Source organism: Urocampus carinirostris, chromosome 8 (assembly GCF_059441175.1).
Source record: "Urocampus carinirostris isolate Australia breed hairy pipefish chromosome 8, RoL_Ucar_1.0, whole genome shotgun sequence".
In the NCBI taxonomy this organism is placed as follows: Eukaryota; Metazoa; Chordata; class Actinopteri; order Syngnathiformes; family Syngnathidae; genus Urocampus; species Urocampus carinirostris.
This window is the reverse complement of record NC_142356.1, coordinates 22157836-22179997: the sequence shown is the minus strand read 5'-3', so window position 1 is coordinate 22179997 and position 22162 is coordinate 22157836. Positions and strand designations below refer to the sequence as shown.

The 22162-nt window shown below is 38.7% G+C and overlaps 2 protein-coding genes across 2 annotated transcripts; both read right to left on the bottom strand.

The window, feature by feature from the left end:
- Positions 1–217: 217 nt before the first annotated feature.
- Positions 218–15922, bottom strand: LOC148361244 (PRELI domain-containing protein 1, mitochondrial-like). The gene is made up of 6 exons (XM_088341983.1): positions 15757–15922; positions 12839–13033; positions 11431–11656; positions 9130–9243; positions 8831–8909; positions 218–1733 (listed from the first exon to the last, which is right to left on the bottom strand). The coding sequence occupies exons 2-6, from the start codon at positions 12928–12930 to the stop codon at positions 1612–1614; spliced, it is 633 nt and encodes a 210-aa protein (XP_088198109.1). The 5' UTR covers positions 12931–13033; positions 15757–15922; the 3' UTR covers positions 218–1611.
- Positions 15923–17414: 1492 nt separating this feature from the next.
- On the bottom strand, positions 17415–20409 carry gpank1 (G patch domain and ankyrin repeats 1). Its single transcript, XM_088343098.1, has 4 exons — positions 19465–20409; positions 19250–19391; positions 17992–18070; positions 17415–17918 (listed from the first exon to the last, which is right to left on the bottom strand). The coding sequence occupies exons 1-4, from the start codon at positions 19867–19869 to the stop codon at positions 17483–17485; spliced, it is 1062 nt and encodes a 353-aa protein (XP_088199224.1). The 5' UTR covers positions 19870–20409; the 3' UTR covers positions 17415–17482.
- Positions 20410–22162: the final 1753 nt, after the last annotated feature.

Sequence of the window (22162 nt, the reverse complement as noted above, 5' to 3'; positions counted from 1 at the left end):
AAACAGCTTCATTTAACTTTTTGGCGCCAAACCTTTCACAAACTTGTTTTTTTTCCCAGTATGTGTAGTAGTAAGATGGGCAAGATGTCAGCTCCCACAAGATACATAAAATGAGAAAAAAATTTTGACCTACGTGGATTTAAAACAAATCTGATTTTATATGAGTATTTTTGTTTTTTTTAACCACTACAAGGTGCTAAATAAAACACACTGTCCCTTTATGCATGCATGTTTTATTTCAGAAATAAATCACGAGTGACATACCTTTACATCACTTTTACCCCTCCTAAAATACTCATTTCTTTAATCCAGGCATGTCCAAAAACCGGCCCCGGGGACCAGTTACGGATCAAACTTTTCTGGCCTATGGCCTTTTGTCATAAATTTATAACAAAATTTGGCCCACCAGTGATGTTTACCACAGTATAAAATTCATTTGTCCAATAAATAAATAAATAGATAGATAAATAAGTCACCGTTTCACCAGATGGCAGTGGCCCTTTAGCCACATAGACCATGGCTTTCTGTGAGAATGTTACCCCACCCCATTTACGACATGGCGACTGTGAATAAAAAGGAAAGTTGACTGTGAGGGACACCACTTCCAGGACAGTTGGAAATTTGAGTATATTTTCACCGAAATCCGGAACAATTGCATCTGCCTAATTTACTAAAAGACTGTGGCCGTTTTCAAAGAATATCGAGAGGCACTGCCAGATGCTGACTCCATAAGAAAACAGTTGAAGCAACTTGAAGCAGTTTTAACGGGACGCAGCACTTTTTTCCAAGAGACCCTGCGAGTCAAATGAAAATGCTACAAAGGCAAGTTGCGAAGTCGCGACGCTGATTGCCGAGTACTGTCTAGTCAGACTAGTCAGCCCTCGCATATTTTCAAGTTAGCCAGTCTGGCCCGCTCCCTAGACACCTCCGCTTTAACTAAAAACAACTTAAATCAAGCATTTTCATCCTACATTAGACACAGGAGGAATAAAATCACAAATACATTGCTTTATTAAAGCTTAATAGGAAAGAAAATACCACAAGAATATTCTATCAACTAATAATCATCTTTACAATCACAATCTATCTGCAACAATGTATCTTGATTCCACTTTTGCAGTCATTGATATGTTTCATTAGTGTACATAAGCAGGCACTATAAAGACAATTGCAAACCTATTTTTCACTTTACCTTGTGCTGTGTAAACAGGATTTTAACTTCTCGCTTCAGGAGAATGTCATGCACGCACTAATGAACTTCTGGTTTTAATCCGATTGACATTTAACACCGGGGTGTGTCTTCTGCTCATAGAGGCATAAGTAAAGATTCGTAAATGGCATCACGTGCAATTTTTTTGATCATTGTGCCAAGAGTCAGACTGGTATTTTATAAGACACCCAATACAGGAGATGAATATTATTCTTAAAAATAGAAAAATAGTAGCTTATATATGTTGAAATGATACAACAATGAAACGTGCTGCTGCTCAGTCTGCCGGGAGACGTAGCATCACTCTATTTTTATGTACTATCGCTTTAAAAAGCTCAGCCCTGAGACTTGAAACCAAACAACGAGAGAGTTAAATCCTAACATAATTTGCCTCTGATCTGTCAGACGAACTGCTGGGAGTTCTGTGAGGTGGAGGCGGATGTGGTCAGGCTCTTGCTCGTTCCTTTCCCCTTGTCCGAGGCCTCCTTTACCGAACACCGGAGCAGCCGCTGGGGGGTCTCTCCTGCATCCACAAAAACACAAAACGGAGAAAATTGCTGTGATTTACTTGTGCCTAACCCAAAACCAACCCATTCATAGTGCAGAAAACGGGCGGACAGTTTTTTTGAGTCATGGGCCGCATTGGGTTGAAAAAAAAAACAGAGCTGGGGTGTCGTGCCAGGAGGAAAAAAGGATTGACTTCATTTTTGGGGATCTGACGATAGTCTCTAATCCGATACTTATACAATACATTGAGAATTAAATTAAAGTAATATATCAAACACTACATTAAATACTATGCATTAAAAAAACTCTAAATACAACATGGCTAGCTCAGAAATTTGTGTTGTTTTTTGTATGAAAAATGATAAAAAAATAACAGGTACACGAAAATAAAGGCAGCTATTTTAATGTTGGCCTTGAGAAAACACATTTCTTATTGAGGGGGGAGCAAATGAAGGGACACTGGCGAAAAGACAAATTGTAAAAAAAAAAAGAAACCAGAACAACATTTTATATACAGTACATTATGATGATATTTTCAAAATTGTTGTTGGGGAGGCTAGATTAAAAAACCGGACGGGCAGTATGTGCCCCGGTGGCCCGCGACCATAGTTGAACACCCTTGGCGTAGAACATGACCCTAACAAAAGCTTGACACACAATAAAAGGCTTTAAGTAGTGTCAATACTTTATCTGATGGTTAATTACATAGTATCTATATCTCGTGACTTGTTCTCAAAAACTGTTCTGAACATTGACAAATGTAATATCACCCCAGAGTGACTCAGTCAAAAATTTAGGCGTCACATTTGACCCCAATCTGTCCTTTCAAATACACGTGAAGAATATTACTATAACAGCTTTATTCCATCTTCGCAACATTGCTAAAATTCACCCTATGCTGCCCCAATCTGATGCTGAGATTACAAATCATGCGTTTGTTACCTCCCGTCTCGATTACTGTAATGCACTACTCTCCGGTCTCCCGAAGTCCAAAATCAAGAGCCTTCAGCTGGTACAAAATGCTGCAGTGTGGCTTTTAACTAAGACAAGAAAGTTTGATCACATTACCCCGATTTTAGCTAACCCGCATTGGTTCACTGTTAGCTTAAGATGTGATTTTAGGGTTCTGTTGGTAAAAAAATGATGAACAGACCTGCCCCCTCATATCTTTTAGATTTAATTTCCCCATATGTTCCGGTCCAGACCCTTCGCTCTGAAAATGCTGGTCTACTAGTGATCCCAGGAGCCAATAAGTATTCCGCAGGTTCGAGAGCGTTCTCCATCCGGGCCCCAGCACTGTAGAATACTCTTCTCCCTGAGGATTCGATCTAAGACCTCAGTGGAAATGTTTAAATCTAAGCTTAAAACACACTTCTATTCTATAGCATATGAATAACCTATATTTTATGTTGACAATATCTGTGTATTATTTTCCCTCATGTAGGTTTTAGATCAGGGGATGGTGTCATAATAGTCTGTGGTTTGCAATAATTTGTGGTCTGTGCAGCCCTTTGAGACTTCTTGTGATTAAGGACTATACAAATAAACATGACTTGACACTGTAAATAACCAATATATATCATTGATCGCTGCTATCTCAGTTGCTGCCTACTGGGTTTTCGTCTTCTGTTGTTTAAGTTTAGATATATTTTTTGGCATTTGGTAATTGCAGTAAATTCTATGTTTCTTTTTTAAATTATATGTGCACTCTATGGGGCAGCTATGAATTTGATGGCACTCTGTGAAATTGCAATAAAGACTATTCTATTCTAGATACTATTAAAAGAAATGCAACATGCATCTAGGGTACTGACATCATTTACTGTGGTGCTAGAGCTAGACATTGGAAATAGAGGGAAGCAAGATCTACTGGGTTTATTGCACAAGCACTAGTATCAACCATCAACCAGGGTGGGGCTAGTTAACACCAAACCGGCAAAGATCATTCAATGAGGCGCTAGGCTACACAGATTTAGGTGAGGTCTAGACTCGAGAACCTGCCCACATCTGTATAGCCTAACCTTTTGGATGCTGAGAGCTACTTTTTTGTAATCAGTTTGAAGTTATTGTGTTATAATTATGTCATTGTGTTATTACCGAGATTGTAATATCAGAAGTAAGGTCAAACTAGATTCTGTCAACTATTAAGACATCTGCCATGAATAAAGGCACTCAGTGATATACAAATTATTGGCTGATTTCAAATATAATTTTGGAAAACACTAATCATGTCACTGTCAGGCCAGTTAGAAATCTAATTTCCTAGAAAATCACAATAATCCATCAATGGTAAGCTCTTTTCAAAACCGATCAGGGGGCTTCTCGGGTGTTTTCAGGGGGCTTCCTGGTGCCCCGGGCACCACACTGGTGATCCCTGCTCTAAAAATAGTGGAGTAGAATAATAATAATAATAATAATAATTTCCTTGTATTGTCATTCTGTGTAACAATGTACACAGAACGAAATGTCGATTGCACCTGACCCGTTGTAGCGAGCCGATGCAGCCGCAGCCAACAGAGGGCGCCGCCGACCACTTTTTAAGTCTTAGGAATGACTCGGCCGGGGCGAAGACACTCTATCTAATTTTTGATAACATGGTTTGGACCTAAATTGAGTGAGGGGACCAATTTCTCCTAACTGTTACAAAAACTAAGCTGAATGTCTGGAGCTATTGAAACTTGGCAGAGTTTAGCATTTGCAACAAGAGGGTAGACTAAAGACTAACAGTTGGTTTGCTTCAAAATTCTGTTTGTTTTACATCAATTTGTTTTCGAATTTGAATGTCAACAAGGCGTGGCATTAAACACCAAAGCCTGGGGGCATTTTCACTATTTGCCAACGCATGACATCAAGCACCGGAGCTTGTATCAAAGAGATTTTATCTCATTCAGTCACTCGACACATTTCGATACCTTTCATTTAAGAATTCTTGGGCGCGACTAATGCTACCTTACTCACCCGGCTAAGCCTGAAGCTGACGTCTGAGGGCGGTGGGACAGAATCACATGAGAGTGGGACAGACATCACGCATCGACATTAAACACGTATGCACACTTGATTTGTTGTAGCATGCAATTTACCCATTTTTTTCAAACTTCCCTCCGTTTAAGTTTAAACTCTACAAGGCAGCAAACTAACTGGCTGACAATGCAATGATTTATGATCTATGGGGAAGAAAATTATTTTACTGCGCAACTTACTCTTATGTGATATTTGATTTTTGGTTATAACTGCCCAGTATTTTAACAATAACATAAGAAACATTAAAACATACCAGGTTTTGTTTACAGCTAGGTTAAGGGTTTGAGTTAGGGTCAGGATTTTGGTTAGAGTTAGGGTTTACACTGGCTTGACTCGGGATCAAACCCACAACAATGTGTGTGTAAAGCAATGCTCCAGCTCTAACCAAAACAGTAACCCTTGACCCTGTACTGTCTTGACTGGGAATTGAACCCACAACTAAGCTGTGCGTGTTGACATTTAAGCCTACCAGTGATCAAAATTACCTTTAATCAGTAGGTAACTAGAAACAACTCTTCAAAAACCCAAGTTTTGGGCATAAACCCTATGCCTAGAATTTTTCCTGGCTTGACTGTGGTTCAAACCCCAGAGTGTGTAAGGCAAGCAACTAGCTCCACCCGTAAGGTTAATTTTTACTTTGAACCTAGGTTAGGGTTATAACTTATTTGTTTTATTGTAATAGAAACCTCAACAGAACTGTTTCACTCTAGCGTTTGTTATACCCTTCGCGTCTGGCAACCTGGATGTTAAACCAAAATGTAGAGGAAGAAGAGTCATTCCTCCTTCACGGTCCTATCTGCTCATGCTAGCACGGATGGGTCAATAACAACAGGAGCAAATATTGCACAAATACGTGCTGAATCCAAGCTGGTAATTTTTAGAATCTAAATGTATTGCCCACCCATAGCTGTGTGGAAGAACCTGTAGGCTAAACACAGGACAAGTCAAGGATAATTTCACTGGTCATTTTGTTATTAATATAACGGTAAACCATACCTGTCAACCTGTACGTTTTTGCTGTACAAAGTACGTTTATTATGCATTTTAAGACGTGTACGACGTATGAGAAAATCTGTACGGAAATACGCAAATTTGTCAATTATGGGTGCCATCCGGTATACACCGACTATCACGAAACAGCAAATCAATCAAGTCGAACGAATTCGGTAGCCTCTATTTCGGTATTGTTGTTTCGTTGCAAACAGAGCGAGCGGTTTGATGCTACTGTGCGCATGCGTCTGCCGCCTGTGGATTTTCCATCATGCATCATTCTGAAAAAAAAATATGGTGTAAAATTATTTTGTAAGGGAAAATACGACAGTTTGTACGGGCAGGTATTGTAACCATTATATCGTTTTGGCTTGGATACCGTTGCAGCAAATTCAAAAAGATGAATCTCAATTTTGTTGTTATTTATTTTGTTTTGAGACATCAAAGACTTTTTAAGGACTTTCAAAGCCAATTTTTTAGTTTCTTTCTAACCATAAAATAAAGAAATCTGGTGTGAATCATGTAATTTGCTGAACCACAAATAGTTCTGCGATTAGGATATGTGATTATATATATATATATATATATATATATATATATACTGGACTGTCTCAGAAAATTAGAATATTGTGATAAAGTTCTTTATTTTCTGTAATGCAATTAAAAAAACAAAAATGTCATACATTCTGGATTCATTACACATCAACTGAACTATTTCAAGCCTTTTCTTATTTGAATATTGCTGAATTTGGCTTACAGCTTAAGAAAACTCAAAAATCCTATCTCAAAATATTAGAATATCATGAAAAAGTATACAAGTAGGCTATTCAACTAATCACCTGAATCATCTAATTAACTCGAAACACCTTGCGAGGGTTTCCTGAGCCTTAAAAACACTCAGCTTGGTTCACTGCTGATCTGACTGCTGTCCAGAGGACCATCATTGATACCCTCCATCAGGAGGGTAAGACACAAAAAGAAATTTCTCAAAGAGCAGGCTGTTCACAGAGTGCAGTTTCAAAGCATATCCACAAAAAGTCTGTTGGAAGGGAAAAATGTGGCCGGAAACGCTGCACAACCAAGAGAGATGACCGCAGCCTTAACAAAATTGTGAAGAAGAGCCGCTTCCAGAATTTGGGGGAGCTTCAAAGACAGTGGGCTGAAGCTGGAGTCCAGGTATCAAAAGCCACAGTTCACAGACGTGTCCGGGAAATGGGCTACAATAGCCGTATTCCCATGGTCAAGCCACTTCTGAACTCAAGACAACGGAAGAAGCGTCTGACTTGGGCTATGGAGAAGAAGCACTGGACAGTTGCAGAGTGGTCCAAAGTCCTCTTTTCAGACGAAAGCAAGTTTTGCATTTCATTTGGAAGTCAAGGCGCCAGAGTCTGGAGAAAGGCTGGAGAGGAGCAAAATCCAAGTTGCTTGAAATCCAGTGTGAAGTTCCCACAGTCAGCAATGGTTTGGGGAGCCATGTCAGCTGCTGGTGTTGGTCCACTGTGTTTCATCAAGTCCAGAGTAAATGCAACTGTGTAGCAAGAGATTTTAGAGCACTACATGCTTCCATCTGCTGAAAAGCTCTATGGAGATGAGGATTTCATTTTCCAGCATGATCTGGCACCTGCCCACAGTGCCAAAACCACCAGTAACTGGTGCACTGACCATGGCATCACTGTCCTTGATTGGCCTGCTAATTCCCCTGACCTGAACCCCATCGAGAATTTGTGGGGTATAGTTAAGAAGAAGATGAAAGACACCAGACCTACAAATGCAAATGAGCTGAAGGCCGCTATCGAAGCATCCTGGGCATCAATAACACCTCAGCAATGCCACAGGCTGATTGCCTTCATGCCACGCCGGATTGATGCAGTAATCCGTGCAAAAGGATTCCCAACCAAGTACTGAGTGCATCAATGGACATTTTCAAATGTTTGATTTAGTTTTGCTGTTATAAAATTATTTTTTTACTTGGTCTGAGGAAGTATTCTAATATTTTGAGATAGGATTTTTGAGTTTTTTTCAGCTGTAAGCCAAAATCAGCAATATTCAAATAATAAAAGGCTTGAAATAGTTCAGTTGATGTGTAATGAATCCAGAATGTATGACATTTTTGTTTTTTAATTGCATTACAGAAAATAAAGAACTTTATCACAATATTCTAATTTTCTGAGACAGTCCAGTATATATATATATATATATATGTTTTTAAAACAAATCTCTCCACATATGGCTGTTGGGTAAAAATGACAGTAAAATGTAGCTTACATCTTCAGTTTCAGGAAGTCCCTCCCATTAAATTTTACCACTGGGAAATGCTTCTTTCATTTTGTCACAGCCCAGAATAAATGTCCACAATTGATACGTAATCCTTGCACTAGTACACATTTCAAAGTGCCTTATTTAGGTGTGGCATGTAGCGGTAAGCAAAAACAAGAAACACTTAAGCTAATCATCTCCTTGAATTAACTTTCATATAATTGGAGTTGAATCTATCTCTTGCATACTTTACAACATGTTGCGCATGGATTTGTTCCGCGTTTTAGCCATTGTTTACATTTTCTGTTTTCTAGTCATTGTTCAATAAAAGGCAGCCTCTACTGTAGGTCCAATGCACATGTCCTCTTGGGCGCTACTCGTAGGGGGCGATGACGCTTTAGATGACAACCCCATAAAAACTAATGCCGGCTGCCGTTAATCACGAGGGAAGAAGAGATGCAATGGCTAAGCAAAGTCATCAGAGCGTGTTAGCGTAATTTCTAAGCGGACTTGTTTTATTTTTCTCCATTCAATGCGTGAAATATCGAGTCACACTGCCAAGAAACATGGCACGTATGTCACACAAGATTCAAGCTCTAGTCAAACCTTGAATACACAAAATCAAAATTGAGGCATTTTCAAGGATTTTAAGCACCCGTACAATCCCTGATTGTCGCTACAAATTCAAAAAGATGTATCTCCATTTTTTGGCGTTTATTTTATTTTTGGGCATTTTTTTTTCATTACAAACATCCCATTCATGCATAGATTTAAAACTGACTGAAATGGAGGATACTATAACAGCAAAAAATACATGATTAGGTATATTTGGTTGTGCGGACTAACCTTGTAGGTTGGCAAGCACGTGTTCCAGGCCTTTCATAGCTTTCGCTTGGTTGCTCTTAATGCGGGCTAAACCAAACTCCTGAGTGAGGAGGGAGAAAAGCGGGACATGATTTTAATGGAAGACGGCTATGGAGAACCTAACTTCCTGTTTTCAACTCCTGAACTATTCTTATGCTCTGTGAAGGATCATCAACTTGGTAAAATTATAACAATCTAGTTGAGTGTTTAGAAAACAACTAAAGTGAAGAGAACATTTTCAAACAGGTTTATTAAGACAAGAGAAAAGGACATGGAGGCACCTGGATGGGTCTAGAGAAGCCGTAAATGCCGGAGGAAATCCACGCCTCTCGTTTTAGCTGTGTGACGCCGAGTTGTTCGGGGGAGTCTTGGAAAATGCATCGCTCCTCGACTGACTACCAAGAGAGAAACCCGGGACATCAGAAAAACAACCCAAGGGAACAAAATAATCACACTTATGTTTGAATGGAATCCATAGTCAAAACAGCAGCTGAACCGTGAATAGATTTTAGACCTCAAAGTCATCCCTCGACAACAACTCTAAAAATGGGCGCCTCAGGGAGCTATACAAAAGGCGGATTTTGCTTCATAATTTTCATTTCATTTCGTTCATTTAAACTATTGGGCCCGTGCAACATGGCGAGACTCCCAATTTTAGACCTGTCTAATGCCTTTTAAGGTTGTCACAAGAAAAAAAATAGTTGCCATAGTGACGACCATGGATTTATTTCATCTTGGTCCAGAATTTACCAGCACCTTTTTTCATAGTGTGTTCTTAAAGGGACATTCTGAATTATTTAGCACCTCCTAGTGGGAAAAAAACCCAATGGTTTTGTAAGATAGATAGAGCTAGTGATAGATAGATAAATAGATAGATATAGATAGAATCATATAAATGAGCATTTCTTTAAAATATTAATAGGTGGAGAAATTTTTATTTATTTTACACAACATGAAGCTCATGTAGAGTGAGCTGACATGATTATCTTGCTGATAGGGTACCCCAAAAACCCAAAACCTTGTGAAAGGCTGGGCAAAGAAATCGAGAAAAAAGCAGTGCATTATGGTCACTTTGATTCTCCGTTGTATTTTTACTTGTGCCTTTTAGCAGTTTCTGGTTGCACAATCCTGACCCAACTCCAACCCTAATCTACAATACAGTGGTCAAAAATGCAGTGTCCCTTTGATTCATAGTTTACAAACTATCTTTATCCAAATGCAATTTTAAAATCAGTGGGGCCCACACAACATTGCGGTACTCACAATTTGAAGGGACAATGTTTAAGGCCATCTGCTGCCATCCTATCAGTGTGAATAAGCCTCCTCGAGGCCCCTTCCTCACATGCTTAGTCTGTGCCTTCCCAAAATCATATTTCTATTAATATTTATTTTGTTTTTATTGTATTTTATTATTTGTGTGTGTGTCTGTGTATAAGGTTTTTTAGGTTGTTGGGTGGGGAAGGGAGAGGAGATGTTATCGTTTTGGTATATATTTAATGCTTATATACAGCACTTAAAGTGGCAATTTATTGCCTGAAAAGTGTTTTACAAATACATCTGATTTGCTAATAATTAGCCCCTCATAGTGGTAAAAAAAACATAATTGGAAAAAAAAACCAATAGATTTAAAAAATAAGCAAATTATTTAATCATCCTCATTAATTTACCTTTATTTTACATAACATGAGGCTCACCTAGAGGGAGCTGAAATATTTGTATGGCTTCTTACTGCGATGGGTACACAAACCCTAGCAAAAGGCTGAGCAAAAATATGAGAAGAAAAAAGGTTCGGTTTGGTCACTTGCGTCTCGCTGGTTTGTGTTATTTCTGTTAATTAGAACTCGTTTTCAGTTGCACTAGACAATACAGTGACATCTAGTACTCTCTGGGGCTGCTGTCCATCCATGGCGAGATCAAGCTCATATTTGAAGTGCTGGAGGAGGCTTTACACCAACAACAACGGCGACCAGACGAGGAAGGTTCTATATGTGTCAGATCGGGAGGCTTCTCCTGCTACTGGTAACCATGAAAACAAGTACTATTTGTTTCATGTGGGTGAGGAAACTCCTACTCAAAAAAAAAAAAAAAAAAAAAAAAAAAAAAAAAAAAAAAAAAAAAAAAAAAAAAAAAAAACGGGTTCGAGTATAGCATGGGTTGTACTGATCCAAGACACACCACAGAAAAAGGTGCCCCAACGATCCAGGCCATTAAATGATTTGAGGTCAATTAATACAAATTGTCCCTTTAAGAGCTTTCTAACGTATTTTAAGGTTGTCACAAGCACATACAGCTTTATACATTTGCCATTGCGACTACAAAAGACGTCTCTCTTTGTGGTTCAGAATTTAGCAGAAACATTTGTCTAAATGTGTTTAGTATATAGAAAACAGATGGCAGTGCTTGTAAAAAGGTCCACAGTTGAAATTAGAGAAGAAATTGAGGTGAGAAGAGACTCCAAGCACATTTTCTATTTTAAAAGCACCAAGAAATAAAATATGGTTCATGGAACTTCAGGAGCTCTTTAGCGGGATGAATTGATTAAGCTTTCTTCAACAAATCTTCCATTAAAAATCTCTGCTCACCATGAGAGTGGTGTGATTGAGGTTCCAAGTGTAGGTGGTCAAACTGCGGCTGACGGGGTCCACAATGGAATCTTCCAAAATAAAGACGGAGCGTGACATTCCAGCGGGGAAGAAGCGCTCGGCCCATCGGGGAAGCCGATTAGTCTTTGTGAGAAGGCGCCTGGATAGGAGCCGGTTGTCCGAGGTCACCTCGCGGTACACAACGTCCTCCGTGAGGACGTGGGTGCTAACAAACGAGAGGACATGTTGTCTACCGTGATTGGAATTCCGTCTTTTGACTCGGCTGATGAAAAGGAGTTGTCTCTTTTGGATCCCAAAGGGCACTTCAGTTTGTTTTTGTTGCTTTAATCCAGGGGTGTCAAACTCATTTTCCTCAGGGGCCATATCTACGTGATGTCTGTCCTCAAAGGGCCTGATGTAACTTATAAATGTTACTAAATGTAATTGAATGTCATGTAAAACGAATGTGACTACTCATTCATGTAAGATGAATTTGTTAGCTGTCATGCAAGTTGCATTGGAAAAATGTCACTACCCAAATATAATATGTTATAAACTACCCATCCATCCATTATCTGCACCACTTATCCCCAGTAGGGTAGCGGGGGTGCCGGAGCCCATCCCAGCTATCTTCGGGTAGTGGGCAGGGGACATCCTGAACTGGTTGCCAGCCAGTCGCAGGGCACACAGAGGCAGAAAACTCACACGGTCATCCACACCTAGGGAGAATAGGGACCGGCCAATTAACCTGACATGAATGTTGTTTGGAATGTGGGAGGAAACCAGAGTGCCCGGGGAATACCCACGCAGGCACAGGGAGAACATGCAAACCCCACATGGGGAGACTGCTATTGCTGGACTTGAACCGTGAACCTCTGCACCGTGGGGCTGCGCGCTAACCACCCAGTTGCTGTGCCGCATATTATAAACAAAATATTTAAAAATAAAAATAAATATTCTTGGACATTTTTGGGATCATTTTTGCATCAATTCCAGTCATTGGTTGTGATATGGAAACACTGTTGCTGTCACTACATGGGGATCATAGTCGCCCAGCATTGTGGGAAATGTAGTTTTTCATCGATGCACACCTTTGACTTACTTATTCTCAGGCGCTCAGACATTTTAAACCCTTCATGCGGCGAGCCGAATTTGGCCAATGACAAAATGTTCAATACGAATATTGACTTTTCAGGGCAACGTCAAACTACGAAACACACGCTTAAGCTTGATATTTTTTATGAAACGAAAAACTAACTGTGAAACGCATGATCCCCATAAAACACATGAAACATTAATTAATGCTAACACCTGTAGTTTACTTAGAGCCAGCTCACAGAGCCGTTTTGTTTGCGAAAGACAAATATTTCAATTATTCTGGATTTGGCACAGTGACATCTAAGGTTACCTGAACGGGTTCGGATAGCGCTGCCAAAACGCAAGCATGACATGGTCCCAGGCGCTGCTGATGTCGATTTTGCTAGCGTAGTACTTGACCATTGTTCTCCTGATGGTGATCTGAAGTATGTGTCGACGTGGAGTCACTTGTGACACCACAGGAAGACAAACAAGACGCTGACTCCATCCAAAATTGAGGACAGTCCTGCAGTGGTCAAACAACATTCTTTAATATTGAGACATTAAAAGTGCAACCGTTGTGTTGCGCTCAAGTAGCCATCATTCATAATGCACAGAGAGTAATGGATACAGCCCCCAAAATCATTGTCTGCTCTCTACCCCGTCTAAGCGACATTGCTGGCTTTTGATACCACAACAGAGACAACAACATTATTAATAAGTTCTCTCAGCACGGTCACCACCTTTATGATCTATTGCCATCTGGTGGGCACTACAAGTCCCTTAAAAAAAGATTAACACACTCAGATAGTTTCTTTTCCAGGGCCATCACAACCTTAAACAAGCACACACGACTGTGTGAAAAGTATATATCTTGTCAGTTGTATTGAAAATTGGGTATTGTACAGAAAAATTGGTATTCATACCTTATTGATATACTTAGTTTATAGTTTTGTTGCTGGTAAATGGTATTGCACTATTTTGCATTGTAATAGTGTTACAATGCACTCTTTTTCATTGCACCGTTATTCCAAAAGAAAACTACCTTTCGAATATTTTTCCCGAATATCCTGGCAATCTTTTCATCTTATTTTTCTAAAGTCTTAATCGCATGTTTATCGTGAGTCCCATGTTTAATTTGGTTGTTGTTATAAATGACAATAAAGACTATTCCATTCCATTCCAAATGGTTTGCCATATGATGTCCTGCAGGGTTACACTTTGGGGCCCCTTTACATTTTCTTTGTTTTGACTGAAGGAAATCAGAGGCAGTATGAACTTTAACAAAAATTCTGCAAGAGATATTTTATTTGAGTAATACACTTAAAATAGTTCCAACAATGGCTATAGGCGTCATTGTTTTTAAAGAATGGTAATCAACACCTTATTCCACAATTTTTCTTTGCACTATCCTGATGCACTTACAACTTAGATCTATCTCCAAGCATTTACCTAGTAAAAAGGTTTCCAATCCATCCAGAATTTTTCATTTGTATTTTTCTCTTTTAAAGGAGAGCGTGTGATATTTGACCACTAGACGTTGCTGTGCTGTGAAATGCAACTGAAATAAAGTGCTAAAAGGGACCAGGAAGAATACAAAGTACAGACACTCAAAGTGACCCCCAAAGGATCATTTTCCTTCTCATTGTTTTGCCCAGCCATTTGTGAGGATTTTGGTTAACTGGGTACCCGTAGCAGCGAGATGGGGACAATTATGTCATCTCTCTCTAGGTGAGGTTTATGTTATGTAAAATAAAAGCAAATTTCTCGACTTACGAGAATTTAATAAAATGAAGGTCTGTGTGAGGATTTATGTATTTTTGCTTCTTTTGTAATCAATGTTGTCTTTTATAAATTTAGGGTTTTCTTTTACAACTAGATGACCCTAAATGATACACACACAATGACCACTACACTGTTATCAATAACAATAAAGACAAATTCTGATTCTAATTTTAATTCTGTTTTACTTCTTAAATTGATTGCTGTAATGTATTTCATCTTGATTACTCCAGTAGTAAATCTTCAATTGATCCAAAAGGTAAATTTGCTCATGGGATGAAGCAAGTAAACTTTCTATGCCGTTCAGAATAGATTTCAAGATTATTCTTTTTGCCTTAATATCTGTCAATACTCTTGTCTCACCTTGGCTCATGGAGATCCTCCACTCGTATGCACGCCTTGGACCAGCCGATAATGCTTTACAATTTTACAGCCCGGTCTAGCACAAATGAACTAGTGTTTGCATTAACGAGCTAATCCAAACCCTATGTATGTTTGCCGTTTTTACCCCATCTCACGGCATCACCTGCATGACTTTCTTCACCATCTGCATTGTGTAGGTTTTATTGGAGCTTTGGGAGAAGAGTTATGGTTCCACCAACAACAATTTGGACTGGAAGTTCCAAAATCTTGATCATGGCATCTCAAGAAGCTGTAGTAAATTGCCTCTATATTATGAATTGGAACCAGTCATATGATGGGTAGTTGCCTACTACCAATACCCTCATACACGTGGTATCTCAAAAGGACGCTAAGAGCCTTTTACTTGCTTTATTATCAATTAATTTGATTACCTTGTTAGAATATGATATGGTGAAATTGTGAATGTGTTTAATTGCGGTTATAAGTGTTGATAAATATTGTTCATACCTTATATTGTTAGAATATGATATAATGAAATTGTGAATGTTTTTAATTGCTGTTAAAAGTGTCAATAAAATTGTTCGAACAAATTTTTTTTTATTATTATAGTTTGTTGTTGTTTGTTTACAATAGTGGTGGTGTTTGAAAATGGCATTTTGTATAGTAATGCTGTAGTTTGTTGTCTTGGTTTTAGGCTGATATATTAGATAAACCAAAAATTCAATACAACTATGCTATTAATTTCTAAATTATTATTATTGTAATTTTTGGTGTGTGTGAAAATTGGACACATTGGCGTAAAAAAATATTTGAATGTACGTCATGTTGTACATGTTAATAAAGTCAGTCAGTCTGTAATGGAGTTGTTTGTCCGAAGGTTATTTCACGAGTGTTTTAAATGTTGCTAAAAGGAAAACGATACCGTGCGATGAACACCCTTATTTCATGAAACACGCAAATAACACGAAAATCGTTATCGTTTAGTGTCCACACATTGCATGAATGTTATCATTTTAGGACTTTAAACTGGAAAACAAGATAGGGATTCAGCTAACACAGTGAAGCGACATCAACACCGCCGCCGGCAATTAAAAAGCTTTGTACCTATTATCTCCTCAAAAGATGACGGTTGCAACATCCCTTTCTTGAGTGTCTTCTTCGAAGCGTTAGGGGGTTTAAATTAGGATACCGCGATTAGCCATTTTAAACTGTAGACATAATGACCGACGCTATTGCGGGTTTTCTCCTGTGGGCGGCACTGTTGCAGGCACCGAAGACCTTGTTTTTTTCGGTTTAGGGAAAGATGAGTAATCACGCGGTAGCGCCCTCTTCCGATGCGGAATGGAATCTTATTTACGGTAACCCTTTTCACTAATAGGGCATCAACAAACGAGATGTAGGAACACAATGCATTTGAAATACATATAGTGTATTGAAAAAAAACATTTAAAATTGTACTAGTGACCGTGTCTATTATTGTCATGTTTTGAAATACTGTAGTTTAAATTATATATATATATATATATATATATATATATATATATATATATATATATATATATATATATATATATATATATATATATATATATACACACACAGTTCATTTCATGGGAACCTCCTGCGTGGGTTCAAATTCAGCTCCAGACTTCCTGTGCGGAGTTTGTATGTTCTCCCCGTGCTTGTGTGGGATTCCTCTGGGCACTCCGGTTTCCTCCCACATTCCAAAAACATGCATTTCAAGTGAATTGGCTGGTCCAAATTGTCCCTAGGTGTGAATGAGTGAGTTGTCTGTCCCCGTGTGCCCTGCGATTGGCTGGCAACCAGTTCAGGGTGTCCCCTGCCCACTGCCCAATGATGCTGGGATGGGCTCCAGCACCCCCGCGACCCTACTGAGGATAAGCGGTGCAGCTAATGAAATGAGATATTTATATATTACGGTGTTCTTGTTCTTTACTTAAATGTATATTGTTGTCCTCTGCCTTGCTATAGGGACAATAATTTCTACATCAGAGCTTCCGAACATTGAAAATAAGATTTCAAAATGTATAATGAGAGATTTCAGATTTTGATTTTTCATTCCCGTAGTAGCATTTAAAATTGATATTTCGTCATACAAATCGGAAGTGGTTCTGGGACTTAAAGGGACACTGTGATATTTGACCACTGGATTTCACTGTGTTGTGTAACCAAAATATTACAGTATATTGAAATGTATTGTGCAACACAAAACAATTGCTACAAAGCATAACATTGGTAAAATACAGAAACTCAAGGTGACCAAACCACACCATCCCCCGAGCATTTCACAAGGTTTTTGGTTCATGATGGTACCCTTGGTAACAAGATGGTGGCCAATCACGTCAGCTCCCTCTATGTGAGCCCCATTTTATTTAAATTAAATACACATTTTACAACCTAAGAGTATTTTTTGATAAATTGCACGCTTATACGATAATTCATGTGTTTTTGATTATTATTGAAAACATATTGATTTTTATTGAACTTTATTACCACTAAGAGGCGCTAAATAATACACAATGTACCTTAAAAAAGAAACTACATCAAACATACTGTTACTGCACCACACTAATGTACCACAAATAACCAAGGAACAATTATCAATATCAATACAAAAATAAGCATTGGTGATTCTTTTTTTTTAAATCTTCGTAGTTTTCACAGAAAACATTGCAGTAAATTACAGAAGATTTATAGTACTTGGAAGCGCTCCCACATGAAAAACAAATTGACATTCACAGTGAAAGTTAAATAAACATTTTTATTTGAACTATATAACAAATATGAAGAAATCCAATATTAGAGGAGCTTAGGTATAAAAAGAGTTTCTAAAATCCCTTTCCCATTCTTTGTCTTGTTGTTCTTTTCTCCTACTTTCCTCTTTAGTTTTTCTCTTCAATAACGGCCTAACCACCTCTTTTGCTTTCACGGCGTCCCGATCGTTCGCTTTGAAGTGAGTCACTCTGGATTTTGGCGCCTCCCCGTAGCCCAGTCCTTTCTGGTCTCTCTTCAAGACCGTGGCCACTGGTCTCTTCGTGCCTTGCCCGTCTGGACCTAAGCCGCCCCCGGGTCGCCAGCCGTAGTTGAGCATCATCTTGTAACTGTTGGCGCAGGGCGGGAGACAGTAATAAGGAGCGGGCGGGGGGTGTTTTCTGTTGAACTGATGCAGAGTGGACGACACGTGTGCTGAAAGACTGCTTGTGTATTCCACACCGCAAAGTTGGCACTGTTGTGGTTGGGCAAAGCTGGTGACAGAAATTATTATGTTAAAAAGAGACCAAGGAAGGATGATGTCGTGAACAATACGTGACACCTCACCCCAGGTCATTGGCATTGGGTGCGCTTGGGGGATTCCTCCCGTAGCTTTCTAGCTCTTCCAACACGCCGCTGTAACCCGCTGAAGAAATCAAGAGAAAGCGATTAGGTGACCAGCGTGCGCAACGAGATCTTGTCTAGTGTGCCGCAGGGAATTGCCCAATTTTATCTTTGTGATATCATTGCTTTCTTCCAGTGATCAGCCAAGTAACTGGAACATTTATTCACATCATTAGGCAGCAACAGATTACTATTTTTTCTTTTTAAATAAGCTTCTGCCCTTAAGGTAGTACAGGTCCTCCACCCTATTAAAGCCACGGATCAGGGAACTAGGCTCTAATATTATACTAACCTTTCACAAATAAACTTGTGTTTGCACTGACAGGCCAGTTCAAACTCTAACCCTGCCAACATTGGTTGCCTATTTTATTCAGTGGTGTATTTATCCTTTTTACAGCGTTAGCTGCATTTTGAAGGTGTAATTGGCATTTTTCAAGAAGGGTTGTAATTCCACCCACAACAAATCCGATTGAAAGTGGCAAAATATTGATAGATAACTTATTTTGCTCAATTGAGATATTTAAGACTACATTGAAAAACAATAAAATATATTAATAAAATCAAACAAAGTAAAAATGACTAACTAATATGAAGAGTTGGAATAATAAAGAAGTGCAGGTGATGCAATCCAGCCACTGGGGATGAAAGAAATGGTGTGGCATACTGTGATAGAATTTTGCAGTTTGCAATTATTATTTTACTAAGAAAAATACTACTAATAGTTATGTTTGAAAAAACATTTTGATCCAAAATGACTAACCTGTATTACCTTCAATGGCACAGCAACCACAAATGATAACAACACATTTTTACTGTCATTAAAGGCAAGTTTTTTTTTTTTTTCAAACATAAAACTGGCACAGGGAAAACATTTTAAGACATTTGAGACTTTATGCCTGCGTTTTTTTCTTCTAATTCAAACAACGACAACAAAATCTTGCCTCGAGACTAGTATTTTAGTCTATAGCTGCTTTATCTTGAAGCAAGACTAGGTCTTTGGGCTCGGAATGAAAGGCTCCAATGATCTTATTAGAGTTCCCTTATGGTGAAAGTTGACACTTAGGGTTTCAAACAAGTAGTTTTTTTAATTTTACCGAGACAAATTGTGTTTTGCGCGTAATAATAGAGTGCACGATAACATCTACAACTGTTTTAAGTCAAAAGGTTGGCATGTATGTCTGAGGCAGGTGGTAAACTGTACCCTCAATGGCGAGATCTTTGGCATCCCGACCCCGAGTGTCGACAACGCCCACCCAGGCGGCGCCTTCCTCCAGCAGAAGCCTCACAGCATCTCTTTGTCCTGACCAGCAAGCGCACATCATTGCCGTCCAAAAAAAGGTGTCCTGGAACACAAGTCATATCATCATAAAGGTTTGTATCATTTTTTCACCTTCACTCACAAGAGATTGGGCCAACCTGGAAGTTGATGTCCGCCCCTTTCGCCAGCAAATCTTTCAGCCCGGCGATGTCTCCCTCCTGGGCACAGCGTAGCAGCTTGAGACCTTTGAGCTCCGACAACATTTCAGAGTTGTCTTGCACTTCTGTGTTCTCCCTTGCTCGCCTGCCTTCAACACCTCCTGACGTGGTTGTCCTTTCTCCAATTATTGCTTCTGTTGCAATTCTCCTGTTTGTTTTACCCGCCTGCTTATTTCGATGCCGTTGTTTTTTGAAAGTCACTTTTCGATCATGAAGGAGGTTTTCGTAAAATGTTCTAGCCTCCTGTCCATCAGATGGGCCACTCCTTTGAGAAGAGGAAGGCTCAGATGAGTCTATGCTGAAAACGTCCTGTTTACGGGCAGGGTTGAAACCTAATCTAGCCATTGCAAATACCGTAATTCACTATTTACGCTAATGCACTCCCTGTAAATTATATTATTCACCGTGACACATATTGACACTTGTATCAAAGAGTATGCCCTGAAACAAGCAAACGTGGCATTAAGTAACTTAACAGCGTCCTGTTTTTTAATGTCGGGGTTGAGTACGTACGTTTATAACAGCTAATGTTTTAATAATGTAAATAAACGATTGAAGCAGTTTTTTTGTTTAAGATAATTGCAACACGCCGCTAAAACTGCAAATACGAAGCTAGCTTAGCTGCAATATTACGTTTAATAAATCCCAGTTATAGATATAATAGGATTTAAATATAAATATGTTAGCCAAACACGTTACGGATCTTTTTAGGAAAAAAAAAACGTGAGGAGAAACAGTGAAAATTTACAAACCAAAAAATGCAAAACTACATGACTAGCTTTAGCATGTTTTCCTTTTTCTTCTTCGTGACTTAACTCGAAGTAGCGTCTACACTGTACCGATATTCAGTCTCGCCTCCTTTCGACAATTCAACTCGCTGCCTCACAAAAACGAACACGTTTCGAACATTTTTGTAATGGTTAATGTCATTATTGTTATTATTATTATTATGTTAAAATGGATTTCAGTCGATACATGAAAAAAATAGCTTGAATTCGGGAGAGATTTTAGGGTCACATTTTTGGGGGTGCAGAGCACCCAGAGTGTTAGGTTGGTTAATTCTTTTCCTTTTTATCGATCCATCCATTCTCTGCACTGCTCATCCTCAGTAGGGTCGCATGGGTGCTGGAGCCCATCTCAGCTATCTTTGGGAGGTGGGCAGGGGATACCCTGAACTGGTTGCCAGCCAGTCAGTCGCAGGGCACACAGAGACGGACATCTCACTTGCTCATTAACACCTAGGGACAATTTGGACCGGCCAATTAACCTGTCATGCATGTTTTTTGGAATGTAGGAAGATACCGGAGTGCCCGGGGGAAATCCACGCAAGCACGGGGAGAACATGCAAACTCCACACAGGAAGGTTTTGACTTTTTCATCATACTTAAATTTATATTGTGTAGTAATTGACCATTGGCATTGTATTGTCTAATGCAAACAAAACCAGTGCAAAATAAGCACATCATAGCAGGAAGATGCCAGACAAATATGGCGGCGACTGCTAGGTATAGATTCCACTATGTAAAATAAATACACATTTCTTGATCTATGAATATATATACAATTTAGGATTGGTATGATATTTCATATATTTTACCCAATGTTCAAATCAATGTTTTTGTACCACTAGTAGGCACTAAATATTCCTGGATGGGAGGTGTGTAGGTCATGGCTTGGGCACAACTATTACTACCCCCACCACCATTTTTGCACAGCAGTTTTGAGTGATTTTCAGGAATGTGTTTCACGATTAGCTATTTTGAAAATGTATAGTTTATTCTTGTATTTAGTAGTTTGTTGTTGCACTGAAAAGTCAATATTCTTAATAAAAAGTGTTTTGCATCATGCCGGGATTGTAGTTTTAAGTTGCTAAGTGTAAAACATTCGCAGCAAAGTGAAAAAAGTAAATGTTATTATGATTTAGGAGAATATTAGATTTTTCAAAAAAATATTAATTATGTGGAGATATTTTATTATTGGTAATATACAAAAGGACCCCTGGGAAAAAAACTGTCTTTTCCTAGCCTTTTTAAAAAAAAAAAATCATTTTATTTTTCTTCCTTCCCTCGCTTTTTATTTATTTTTTCCCTGCTTTTTTCCCATATATTAGCCTTTTTTTCGTGCCTTTCCTTGTTATTTTTCCTGCTTACTTTCTTATTCCTTTCATTTCTCTTATTGTTCCCCCCTAGATTTTTACTTGATTTTTCTTGCTTCATTATTTTTTTCATCTTCTTTTTATTGTATTCCTTTGTTTCCTCCCCGACCGACTTTTTACTTCATTTTTTTCTTGTTTTATCCCCTTTTTATTTTTGGAATTTTTTGTTAGTCTTTTCTTCAGTCTGCCCTCACCGCTATATCCAGTTTTCTTTGTGTGGGCAGAGCGGGGTCTGCATCATTCATATTGTCACATAGGTATTTTTACAACATGAACACACCCATAATCATATTAATATGCATTTTATGCAATGTGTTTATTTTATTTTATTTAATTTAGTGTTTGAGAAGACAATCAGTTTCCGTAAAAAAGAAAACAAATTATGCGTCTGTATTGGCATTTTGGGTGGAGGTTTTTTTTAGAAGATTATTCTTATTGTACTGAATCTTTTTAAAAAGCTCTTTAAGCTGCAATCATTTCCCT

What these genes read in the sequence shown, in the direction of transcription:
- LOC148361244 (XM_088341983.1), bottom strand. Translation starts at nt 12,930, where the DNA reads ATGGTCAAGTACTACGCTAGCAAAATCGACATCAGCAGCGCCTGGGAC. An exon ending in CGCTATCCGAACCCGTTCAG is followed by an intron (nt 11,657 to 12,838) that starts GTAACCTTAGAT and finishes CTCGTTTGTTAG; the next exon opens with CACCCACGTCCTCACGGAGG. An exon ending in CGTGCTTGCCAACCTACAAG is followed by an intron (nt 1,734 to 8,830) that starts GTTAGTCCGCAC and finishes TTGTGGATGCAG; the next exon opens with GAGAGACCCCCCAGCGGCTG.
- gpank1 (XM_088343098.1), bottom strand. Translation starts at nt 19,869, where the DNA reads ATGGCTAGATTAGGTTTCAACCCTGCCCGTAAACAGGACGTTTTCAGC. An exon ending in CAAAGATCTCGCCATTGAGG is followed by an intron (nt 18,071 to 19,249) that starts GTACAGTTTACC and finishes TGATTTCTTCAG; the next exon opens with CGGGTTACAGCGGCGTGTTG. An exon ending in CCCAATGCCAATGACCTGGG is followed by an intron (nt 17,919 to 17,991) that starts GTGAGGTGTCAC and finishes TTCTGTCACCAG; the next exon opens with CTTTGCCCAACCACAACAGT.